The sequence below is a fragment of the Mustela putorius genome, unplaced genomic scaffold (genome assembly GCF_011764305.1).
Source record: "Mustela putorius furo isolate JIRA1106 unplaced genomic scaffold, ASM1176430v1.1 tig00003845_pilon_pilon_pilon, whole genome shotgun sequence".
NCBI lineage: Eukaryota > Metazoa > Chordata > Mammalia > Carnivora > Mustelidae > Mustela > Mustela putorius.
The window spans coordinates 62,618,840-62,630,995 of record NW_025421998.1 but is presented as its reverse complement, the minus strand read 5'-3'; the positions used below and the strand labels follow the sequence as shown (position 1 = coordinate 62,630,995).

At 39.2% G+C, this 12,156-nt stretch overlaps 1 protein-coding gene across 2 annotated transcripts; it reads left to right on the top strand.

Moving 5' to 3' along the window:
* Positions 1 to 6,100: 6,100 nt before the first annotated feature.
* LSM5 (LSM5 homolog, U6 small nuclear RNA and mRNA degradation associated) lies at positions 6,101 to 9,121 on the top strand. Of its 2 annotated transcripts, none has more exons than XM_004762611.3 (5): positions 6,101 to 6,232; positions 7,342 to 7,437; positions 7,696 to 7,723; positions 8,379 to 8,451; positions 8,866 to 9,121. In XM_004762611.3, exons 1-5 carry the CDS (start codon positions 6,187 to 6,189, stop codon positions 8,896 to 8,898), a joined length of 276 nt encoding a protein of 91 aa, XP_004762668.1. In that variant the 5' UTR covers positions 6,101 to 6,186; the 3' UTR covers positions 8,899 to 9,121. The 2 variants fall into 2 exon arrangements, with proteins under 2 accessions (XP_004762668.1, XP_044918791.1); XM_045062856.1 differs by lacking the exon at positions 6,101 to 6,232 and adding an exon at positions 6,256 to 7,136.
* The last annotated feature ends 3,035 nt before the right edge of the window (positions 9,122 to 12,156 follow it).

Sequence of the window (12,156 nt, the reverse complement as noted above, 5' to 3'; positions counted from 1 at the left end):
GAGTCTCAAGGCCTGCAGTAAAATATCCTCGACAATAAAGGAAGTTTACAAGGAGACCTATAAATGACTGTTCTGATTCCGAAGTTTAAATATATATATATATTATTTTCATTTTATCTTTTTTCTGGCTTTAGTACTCTGGTCAGTAAAAAATATACGTGGTCTGTTGTCACCAGTATATCTAATGTCCTAACTGATTGTACTACATTTTTTTAAAAAATATTTATTTATTTATTTGACAGACAGATCACAAATAGGCAGAGAGGCAGGAAGAGAGAGAGAGGAGGAAGCCGGCTCCCTGCTAAGCAGAGAGCCCAACGTGGGGCTCGATCCCAGAACCCCGGGACCATGACCTAAGCCGAAGGCAGAGGCTTTAACCCACTGAGCCACCCAGGTGCCCCTACAATTTTATTTTTAAAGACTAAAGGATAGGTGCTTGCTTCAAATAGAATTTGAGATTACTGTAATAATTGGCTGTGAAGTTTACCATTACCAGTTGCCTCTTAGTTTAGACAACCTTAGCAGGTGTTATTTTACACTCCTGGCCTTGTAATTTAAGGACTTGCATTCTAATTGAAGTATAGCTGAGAAAACCAGTAGGCTTCCTATAAATGAATTTAGCTTCTATGATTCAGCAGGAGTGTGTTAATGCTAATAAAAATACTGTAGAAATCTTTCAAGGTGTTTCTACCATTTCCTTACTATATTAGAGAATTCTTGGTGTTGGTTCAGAACTGCGTGTGAAATTATAGTATTCCCTGCATGCAGAATATCTTTTTTTTTAAGATTTTATTTATTTATTTGATAGAGATCACAACTAGGCAGAGAGGCTGGCAGAGAGAGAGGAGGAAGCAGGCTCCCCGCTGAGAAGAGCTGGTTGGGGGGCTCCATCCCAGGACCCTGAGACCATGACCTGAGCCGAAAGCAGAGGCTTTAACCCACTGAGCCACCCAGGCACCACCACTGCATGCAGAATATCTTACAGTTCTTTTCCACCTGCTTCAATATTTTCCACAACTGTCATACCCCAAATTAAAGTCTAATAGAACAGTCTTTTTAAAAAAAGATTTAAGGGTAGGGCTTTGGGGTGGCTCAGTCAGTTAAGTATCTGCCTTCTGCTCAGGTCTTGATCCCCAAATCCTGGGATCTAGCCCAGCACCCACTCCCTGCTCAGCAGGGAACTTGCTTCTCCCTCTCCCTCTGCTGTTCCCCCTACTTGTGCTCTCTCTTTCACTGTCAAGTAAAAATCTCTTTAAAAGAACTTTATTTCGGGGGCGCCTGGGTGGCTCAGTGGGTTGAGCCGCTGCCTTCGGCTCAGGTCATGATCTCAGGGTCCTGGGATCGAGTCCCGCATCGGGCTCTCTGCTCAGCAGGAGAGCCTGCTTCCCTCTCTCTCTCTCTGCCTGCCTCTCCATCTACTTGTGATTTCTCTCTGTCAAATAAATAAATAAAAATCTTAAAAAAAAAAAAAAAAAGAACTTTATTTCGGGACGCCTGGGTGGCTCAGTTGGTTGGGCAGCTGCCTTCCTCTCAGGTCATGATCCCACCGTCCTGGGATCGAGTCCCACATTGGGCTCCTTGCTCGGCAGGGAGCCTGCTTCTCCCTCTGCCTCTGCCTGCCATTCTGTCTGCCTGTGCTCTCTTTCTCCTTCTCTCTCTCTGATAAATAAATAAAATCTTTAAAAAAATTATAAAAGAACTTTATATCTACATTGAATTACTTAATTCATTGTGCAGGAAACTCAGTTACAGCTTTTCTTTCTTTTTTTTTTTTAAAGATTTTATTTATTCATTTGACAGAAAGAGATCACAAGCAGACAGAGAGAGAGGAAGGGAAGCAGGCTCCCCACTGAGCAGAGAGCCTGATGCAGGCTTGATCCCAGGACCCTGAGATCATGACCTGAGATGAAGGCTGAGGCTTTTACCCACTGAGACACCCAGGTGCCCCTCTGTTATAGCTCTATAAAAATCTGTAATGCCTTGCATCCTAGACCTTCCATCTAAGTTTAAATCTTATTCATAACTATTATGTTGCTCAAATGCTTGAAAAGTATGTTATCAGGAAAACTGGGAGAGAAAGTAAACAAGGGAATTTCCAGAAAATTTTCCATCTCTAAATATATAGGCTGGTCACTTAACAGTCTAGAATGACAATCTTTACATTGTTTTTGTTTTAAAAACATTTTATTTGGGGCGCCTGGGTGGCTCAGTGGGTTAAGCCTCTGCCTTCAGCTCGGGTCATGATCTCAGGGTTCTGGGATCGAGCCCCGCGTCGGGCTCTCTGCTCGGCGGGGAGCCTGCTTCGTCCTCTCTCTCTGCCTCCCTCTCTGCCTACTTGTGATCTCTGTCAAATAAATAAATAAAATCTTTTAAAAAAACAAAAAAAACAACATTTTATTTATTTATTTGAGAAAGAGATAGCAAGAGAGAGCACAAGCAAGAGGTGGGGAGAGGGAGAAGCCGATTCCCCACTGAGCAGGGAGCTTGACATGGGGCTTGATCCATGGGATCATGGCCTGAGCTGAAAAAAGACTCTTAGTTGACTGAGCCACCCAGGTGCCCCTTACATTGTTTTTTTAAATGAACTGTATTAATATAGAATAAATTCATGAACAAGATATTGTCTTTAAGGACAAATAGCTGTTGAGGAAAAAAAATAGAAATTTCTCCTTATTTTACATGTTGGAAGATTACCAAGATTGTAAATAATTTGAGATAACAGAATATTTTCTGAACACTAAATTGAAAGGAAGCTTTTGCATGTATTTTTATGATGACATTTACCACCAGGGAAAAAATTAGAAGTGCTTCTCTGAACACATAGTAAATTGAAGAGCCTCTTCAAGTTTCCTATATTTTATGATGAATTATAGATTCTATTTTATGTCAGCTCTGTAAGTAAAAGCTAAGGGGAGAAAAACCCTGGAGAGACAGAGCAATGACATGTTTTCAAGTTCATTAAAAATTCTCCATCTGGAATTGGACTGTTGTTTCTTTTTGTATCTTGCCTCAGGAGAGAACGTGATAAAATAAAACCAGTCTGTGCAATCCCCATTAACTCTACTATGTAAATGAACTACATCTCCTTTTTCAGAGTTTAGAGAGACTTACTTCTTTATCAATAGTATTGAAAATTGCTAATGGAAAACAAAGTATTGACTTTCTGAAATTATATTTTTCCTGAATTTTAAATTCTATTAAGTAGCGAGAGTGCTTTGAATTTGGTCCCTACTCTCATTATGGTGTGGTGAAAATAAAACAAGAATAGAAATAGAAAAGAAAACCAGGAAAAGAAAAGGGCTTTACAAACAAATGTGGCATTACTTAGTCTTTAGAGTCTTATGAAGATTAAGGAGAATATTGATGAGGATGAATAAAGAGTGAGAATCGATTTAAAGAACATTAGACCCTACAATACACCTGGAACTGTGGTAGGCACAGTGCATCAAAAGAAATTAAAGGGATGCGTTGCTCAATTGATTAAGCATCCGCCTTTGATTCAGGTCATGATCCCAGGGTCCTTGCTCAGTGGGGAGCCTGTTTCTCCCTCTGCCTGCTGTTCCCCTGCTTGCCCTGCTTGTGTGCTCTCTTTCCTCACACAAATAAAATCTTTAAAAAAAAATTGTTACCTCATCTATGTCTGGTTATGAAACAAGATAAATGTGAAACCAGTTAGCAATGTTAGCTTTTGTAGCACCTACTCTAAGCCAACCATCATGTTAATAAGTATTAGGAAATAAAGATAAGCAATAATAGCTTACATTTAACAGATAGGCATGGTGTGTCAGTCTGCGAGCCATTTTTCATGGATTATTTCATTTAATCTTCATAACAATCCTAAAGTAGATACTATTATCCTCATTTTTTCCCAGTGCATAAATGGACACTTAGAAAGGTTAAATAACTTGCGGAAGGTCAAATAACTAGAAGGAATTGAAGTAGGGATAGGATTTGAACCAAAGTCACTTAACTTCAGAACAAATGAATGTAATTGCTGTACTCTACTGCTTACCAAAGTTCTTGACATTGAGGAAATCACGGTCTATGGGGAGGGAGGTAACCCCCTATAAGGATAATTATAGGAGAATACATTGAGAAAATTTTAAGAACTGTTAATATTGTTGTGAAACAATGAGAGAGCTTACCAAGTCTGCAGGTCAGAGAAACTTCACAGACGTGGTAACATTTGAAGAGGTCTTGAAGGATGAGCAGGATTTTACCAGAACTTGGGGCTTGACCATCTGAAATGCAGTAAAGTAAGACTGGACTGGAGTTAAAGGAAAACATTTGGGGAGGGAAGAGTTTTATGCCAAAGTTAGAAGAAGTATGTAAAATTAAAATAAAAATGCAGCAAAATAGGTTTGGTGATGGGCACATGCCAACTGCACATGGTGTTCCCTCTGCTTGAAAGGCAGCTCGGCCCCTTTCTGCCTATCCAGTTCTTATAACCCTCCAAGACTAGACATATATCAATTCCTTTGTGAAATTTCCCAAACTGCCTATGTGGGCAAGTTATCTAACCTCTCTGAGCATGAGGAATTCCATTTGAACACCTCTCTCTCACAATAGTCATAAAAATTTTAATTAAGCATGTCTGTAAGTTTTCAGGCACACAGTAGGTGCTCAGTAAGTATGAAATGCAAACAAACAAACAAACAAACAAAAACACCTCAAAAAAGAGAATTGGTTTGGTGTTTAGAAGTCTGAACCCTAGGAAGTTTAGAACTGAAGGAGCCATCTGGTAGGACTTTTGAATCTTCTTACTGACATTTCCTTAAATCATACCATAAATCTCTAGTTCTCTGGGGTCCCTGAAACTAAGAGGTCTTTTTGCTTTATATGCTAAATTTCATATACCTTGTACATAATGTTTGGTAGTAATCTTTCTCCCCCCATTCATCCTTAAGCTCCTACAAGGGCAGAAGACGTTGTAGTTGTTTTGTACACTGTTTTATACTCAGCAAAAATGCCAAATAGTGTGCAACTAAATGCACATTTGTTCAATCAAAGAATGATGGAGGCATTACAATTATCTGTTGTATGAACGAATGATGCTCTTTCTGGTCTCCTGTTTAGACTCCTCAGCTTTATGTTCCTGGGATACAAATATAAAACATACTTAATGCAAAGAATTTGCTTTCTATTCTTTTTAAAACAGAAGTGCAAGGGCACTTGTGTGGCTCAAGTCACGATCCCAGAGTCCTTGGATGCCCCAAATCCGGCTCCCCGCCTAGCGGGACGCCTGCTTTTCCTTCTCCCACTCCACCTGCTTGTGTTCCCTCTCTCACTGTGTCTCTGTCAAAAAAAAAAAAAAAAAGGAAAGAAAGAAAAAGAAAATCTTTAAAACAAGTGCAAAAGCATGGGTTCCTAAGTGCGAAGACATTAACAGAGAGTGACATCTGCTGGTTGCTTGTAGGCAAGACAGTGAGTGTTGAAAGTGAATACGTAGTCTAATAAATTAGACTCCTAGATATGACAAGGTAAGAATGATAAATAAGGTAGTAGAAATAAAAAGAAAATGTATTTTAAATTTCTACCTTAGAAGAGTTAAAAAAATGCTGGTTGTAGGTTTTTAATTCACTGGACTTTTAGAAGAAGCCATAGATTCTTTGTCTCTCCTTTAAGTAGAGCGTGGAGCCCAACCAAGGACTTGAACCCACAACCTGATATCAAGACCTAAGCTGATATCAAGAATCGAAGGCTTAAGCTACTGAGCCACCCAGGCTCCCCAGGAGTAGATTCTTTCAAAAATGGTTTTTACAAAAACTGCAACACAATGAATTGGTCGCGGAAAAAATGAATCTGTTTGGTCTGCAGAAAGATCCTGGCTTGAGGTGAGATGCATCTTCATAGGGGGCAATAAGACGACTCAAAGGTCGCTGTGGTTTGCAAAACCTGGGTTACAGGAAGACTTTATTCACAAGGCAGGATATCTTTAACGTCTGTCGGAGCCTGGGGAAAGCGGGTAACTGCCGAGACTACACATTGTTCAGTGGACAGAAACTCTTCCCGGGAAAGAAGCGGCTGGGCGCGACTCCGCGGACTGGTTGGATCGCACGTTCGGTCTCAGATTGGTCGAGTCTGCCCAGGCTGCGGGAAAGGTGGGGCGGGGGCGTGGAGCGGAAGCGCGCTCTTTCAAACTCGCCGTGCAAACGTCGGTGCGGGCAGGCCACTTCCGGCGTAGCCATGGCGGCTAACGCTACCACTAACCCGTCGCAGCTGCTGCCTCTAGGTAATCGTGGGGTTGGGGACCGGGGTGTTCAAGTTAAGTTTTGGGGGCTAAGGGGCTGAGGCTGAAGTAGCCCTTAGCCGAGTGTTGGGGGAAATGTGTCGAGGAAGTGCTTTACCCTCCGCTGCTCGTCCCTGGGCTCCCAAGTCTCTGTGGTCCCGTGCCGCCCAAGCGTTTTCAGCGTGGTAGGGATCCTTGAGGCGGGTGCTTGTGACTCCCCAACCAAACGTCACCGGAAAGGTCCACACTTAGTAATGCGTCGTCAGCCTTCTCTGTTGTGGGCTTGCCTGTACCGTCATGGGTAGCGCACGCACTCCTCCACCTGACATTTAAACACCCCAGATAAGACCCTGTTGTATGGCTGGTTATTGAGAGAAGCACTGGCGCCTGGGATGAGCCTAAAAGAGATATCTGGAACCTGGTTTTGTTACTCAGCTTTTAATGAGCCTCTATGCTCTAGACACAATGGCTGGGCACTATTCGACAAATTTAAATCACACCCATTGTCTTCACATAGCACACAAACCATTGGAGGAGCTAGAGCACCGGACAAGTAAACGTCATGCCAAGTAATGCTAAGCCAGCTAAAGAGATGTTCAAACTGCTGTCAGAGCACAGAAATAGTGACAGGAAGAAATCTCTGGTGAAGACGGCTGTGCCTCGCAAAGTTTTATCGATGAAGAGTTGATTGATTTATTAGAGGTGGCTGTGACTTAGAAGTTTTCATTCCTTCATTCCACAAACTCATTTTGAATGCTTGGTATATGCCAGGCATTGACCATTGAGGAAAACAATCATAGTCTCTGCTCTCATAGGACTAGACTCTGATGGTGGGGATTCCTATGTTAATTAGATAACCTAAAATAACATAAAATCATAAACCGTGGTAAACTTCAATAAAGGAGAGGTAAGTGGTATAAAGAAAATTTTCATTAATTATGCAACAGGGATATGTGCTATAAGATCTAAAGTTTTTGAATGAATTCCTGGTTTATCTTTCACTGTATGCAAGTAACAAGTGCCAGTAGCACTCAAGTATTTGTTGAAATAGTGAATAGATAAAATAATCTTTTTCCTCCCCCCCTTTTCCTTTTTTTAAAAAAAATATATAGAGCTTGTGGACAAATGTATAGGATCAAGAATTCACATTGTGATGAAGAGTGATAAAGAAATTGTTGGCACACTTTTGGGATTTGATGACTTTGTCAGTATCCTTTTGAAAAGTGGTGGTGTGGGATTTCCTTGAGTATTTAAGAACAGAAGTAAGAATATCGACAGTTCGTACTTGCTGATTATTATAATAAAAATTTATTCTCAGCATGATAGTGTTCTAAGAGGTGTGTGTACTAAAAGAAGATAAAGTTCCTGCCAATTACAAGTATTTTGTATTTGAGCCATTGTATTAAATATTGTAATTGAATAAAGGTAGAAGCCAGAGTAAATTTAACCTTGACAGCAAATTTCAGATATGGTACTGGAGGATGTCACTGAATTGTGAGTAGTATTAAAAATTAAAGAAATGGCGAGGGGGGGTATCTCTCTTTAAGTCAATTTTAGTATTAGTGAATTTAAAATGATTTATGAGAAAACATTGCCTGTTGGAAATACCTTAGAGATAGAAATTTTATCTACTAACTCTGGTAAAATTGGATCCTGCAGTTATTACCATGTAATTATTAATGAATTGTTAGGAAGTTAATGGAAACAGAGCTTTAACACAAAAGAAACTAAAAACAGCCAAGAATGTTTGGGCTCAGGCAAATCAAGGTACTAATAGTGAGAGCATTTAACTATAACATAAAATATAAATGATGGCTCCATTATATTAGTTATAAAGATCACAACCAGTGTCGGCTTTCAAAATTGGGTTGATTACAGATTGGTTTAATAGTAAACATTCCATTTCATGTTTGATCTCCTTGGCGAGTTTCAGCTTCTTTTGTGAAGATCGGCCCTAATGGGTATGGATCTTAGGCCAGTCAGTTCACTATGTTGCTTTTGGTCATCCAGTGGATGACCTTTGTCCCCTAAAACCACAGATAGAATTGCTTGACCTCACATTTATTTATATTCAAGAATAACTTTTTAGGGATTAGAATGTTGACTTTGACTTTCATTGTCTATCTTGATTCTATTTTATTTCTTTTAGTGAAATCACACCAGAAGGAAGAAGGATCACTAAATTAGATCAAATTTTGCTAAATGGAAATAATATAACAATGGTAAGACAGTGAAGCTGTTTTCGTTGTTATTGTTGTTTTAGACGTTAGCCCATTTTTTGTAAGGCAGGTATTACAGATTACTTGCCTCTACTAAATAAGTGTTCATGGCCCAGTGGCGTTTAAGTTGGGAAGAAGATGCTCTTGTGATCAAGGCTCTAAAGCTGAGCCGAAAATGACAGTAGGCTTGGAGATTAGTTTGCTTGGGCTTTTAAATCTTTTAGTTTGCCAAGAATTATTGTTTAGATTCTAAGTATTAATTGATGATGTTGGGAATTGTAAACAGAAGCAATGACCTAGAGAAAATGGGAACGTGAAGGAGGAGCAGAGAGGCACAGTGGCTTTGATGGATGAGGAGGGGTTTTTAGATGGTGTGGCTGGTGGTGTTACTAATAAGCTCTTTTTCCTTCTATGCAGCTGGTTCCTGGTGGAGAAGGTCCTGAAGTATGAATGGATTTCCTTGACTTAACTGTTTTGTGTTATAATGACAACAAGATAGAAATTTTTTTTTAACCTTTTAATGTTTGGATTCTGTAAAGCTAAGTTTCCCGTTAAAGGGAAAAGTTTTGAAGATGCATTGTAAATGCCCATTTTTGTAAGTTAATCATTATTATCTTGGAAAAAGAAGAACAGTTTGTTCTTTGAAGACTAAAATAAAAGTGTTTTTGGTTAACTGTCATTTTATTTTTTGTACTGCAATAACCAGTGTAACAAAGATTGTAGTTATTATTTTTTTATTTTAACATACAATATATTATTTGTTTCAGGAGTGCAGGTCTGTGAATTATCAGTCTTAAACAATTCACAGCACTCACCATAGCACATATCCTCCCCAATGCCCATCACCCAGACACCCTGTCCTTCCCATTCCCCTCCCCTCCAGCAACCCTCAGGCTGTTTTCCTGAAATTAAGAGTCTCTTATGGTTTGTCTCCCTCCCTGTCCCATCTTGTTTCATTTTTTTTCCTTTCCCCTGCAACCCGCCCTGCCTCTCAAATTCCTCATGTCAGAGAGATCATATGATAATTGTCTTTCTGTGATTGACTTATTTCACTTAGCAAAATAACCTCTCGTTCCCTCCACATCATTGCAAATGGTGAGATTTTGGGGTTTTTATGGCTGCATAGTATTCCATTTGTGTGTGTTTGTGTGTGTATGTGTGTATCACATCTTCTTTATCCATTCATCTTTTGATGGACATCTAGGCTCTTTCCACAGTTTGGCTATTGTGGACATTGCTATAAACATTCGGGTGCACGTGCCTCTTCAGATCACTACATTTGTATCTTTAGGGTAATTACCCAGTATTGCAGTTGACTGGATCGTAGGGTAGATCTATTTTCAACACTTTGAGGAACCTCCATACTGTTTTCCAGAGCGGCTGCACCAGTTTCCATTCCCACCAATAATATAGGAGGATTCCTCTTCTGTGCATCCTCACCAACACCTGTTGTTTCCTGACTGGCTAATTTTAGCCTTTCTGACTGGTGTGAGGTGGTATACCACAGTGATTTTGATTTGTAATTCCCTGATGGCGAGTGATGTAGAGCACTTTTTCATGTGTCTGTTGGCCATTTCGATGTATTTTTTGCTGAAATGTCTGTTCATGTCTTCTGCCCATTTTTTTTTTTTTTAGATTTTAATTAATTATTTGACAGAAAGACACAGTGAGGGAGGGAACACAAACAGGGGGAGTGGGAGAGGGAGAACAGGCTTCCCACAGAGCAGGGAGCTGATGTGGGGCTTGATCCCAGGACCTGGGATCATGACTTGAGCTGAAGGCAGACGCTTAACAACTGAGCCACCCAGTGCCCCCTGCCCATTTCTTGATCGGATTATTTGTTCTTTGGGTGTTGAGTATGATAAGTTTTTTTATAGATTTTGGCTACTAGCCCTTTGCAAATATCTTCTCCCATTCTATTGGTTGTCTCTTGGTTTCGTTGACTTTCCTTTGCTGTGCAAAAGCTTTGGATCTTGATGAAGTCCCAATACTTCATTTTTGCCCTTGCTTCTGGTGATGTTTTTAGGAAGAAGTTGCTGTGGCTGAGATCAAAGAGCTTGCTGCCTGTTTTCTCCTCAAGGATTTTGATGGATTCCTGTCTCACATTGAGCTCTTTGATACATTTTGAGTCTATTTTTGTGTGTGGTGTAAGGAAATGGTCCAGTTTTATTCTTCTGCATGTGTCTAATTTTCCCAGCACCATTTGTTAAAGAGGCTGTCTTTTTTTTCCATTGGACATTCTTTCCTGCTTTGTCAAAGATTAGTTGACCATAGAGTTGAGGGTCTATTTCTGGGCTCTCTCTTTTGTTCCCTTGATCTATGTGTCTATTTTTGTGCCAGTGCCATACTGTCTTGATGATTACAGCTTTGTAATAGAGCTTGAAGTCTGGAATTGTGATGCTGTCAACTTTGGTTTTCTTTTTCAACATTCCTCTGGCTTTTTGGTTTTTTTTTCTGGTTCAATATAAACTTTAGGATTATTTGTTCCATTTCTTTGGAAAAAAAAATAACAAAAAACAAAACCCTGATGGTATTTTGATAGGGATTGCATTAAGTGTGTAGATTGCTTTAGGTAGCATAGACATTTTCACAATATTTGTTCTAATCCATGAGCATGAAATATTTTTCCATTTCTTTGTGTTTTCCTCACTTTCTTTCATGAGTACTTTTTAGTATTCTGAGTACAGATTCTTTGCCTCTGATTAGATTTATTCCTAGGTATCTTATTGTTTTGGGTGTAATTGTAAATGGGATTGAATCCTTAATTTCTCTTCTGTCTTGCTGTTGGTATATAGAAATGCAACTGATTTTATTTCTCCAAAAAGAGATTCTCTAGTATCTTCCATACTTTTTTCAAGCCCAGCTAGCACCTTGATAAGAGTCATTCTGAACTCTAGATCTGATATCTTACTAATGTCCATATTGGTTAGGTCCCTAGCCGTCAGGGGGGCTATCAAAAAAAGAACTCCCTCTTGTTCTTTCTTTCTTTTTTTTTTTTTGTTGAGGTGAGTTTTTCCCCCTTGTCATTTTATCCAGATAAAAATAGAGGAATGAGAGAGCAAAATACTAAAATGGTAGCAATGGCCCCAGAAAAATATACCCTAACCAAATCTGAAGAGACCCAAAACCAGGAGAAGAAAGGAGGAGGGAAAAGATATATATCTCTATATCTATATAGATACATAGATACAGATAAATATATATGGTAAAGAGTGTGATCAGACTGGTGACTAGAACAAAGCCAGTTTTAGGATATACTTTGATCTGCTAGGAGAAACTATCCCAAAATTTTGAAGAAAGAAAAACCTATATGTATACAAGAAATTAGGTTAAATACAATGAAGGGGTAGAATATAACTTTAACAATGAACATTAAAGATTTTTTAAAAGGTACTGATAAGATAAAATAGTTAAAAAGCGTTAAAATAGGAAAGTGGAAAAATTATAAAAAATAGAATAAGAAAAAATAAAATTAAAAAAATTTAACTTTGAAAGACAAAAGAATCATTGGAAAAAAGCCATGAATTCCATATACTGTATTCCCATATTTCTGAGGTTTTACAGTTCTCATTGATCAGTGAACTTGGTCTTGGCTGGATGTTCTTGCCTATCTAATTAGGGAGAGAGGCCTGTTGTAGTGATTCTCAAATGTCTTTGCCCAAGGTGGAATTGCACCGACCTTGTCAGGGGCCAGGCTAAGTAATCTAT

What these genes read in the sequence shown, in the direction of transcription:
- LSM5 (XM_004762611.3), top strand. Translation starts at nt 6,187, where the DNA reads ATGGCGGCTAACGCTACCACTAACCCGTCGCAGCTGCTGCCTCTAG. An exon ending in GTCGCAGCTGCTGCCTCTAG is followed by an intron (nt 6,233 to 7,341) that starts GTAATCGTGGGG and finishes AAAAATATATAG; the next exon opens with AGCTTGTGGACAAATGTATA. An exon ending in ATGGAAATAATATAACAATG is followed by an intron (nt 8,452 to 8,865) that starts GTAAGACAGTGA and finishes CCTTCTATGCAG; the next exon opens with CTGGTTCCTGGTGGAGAAGG.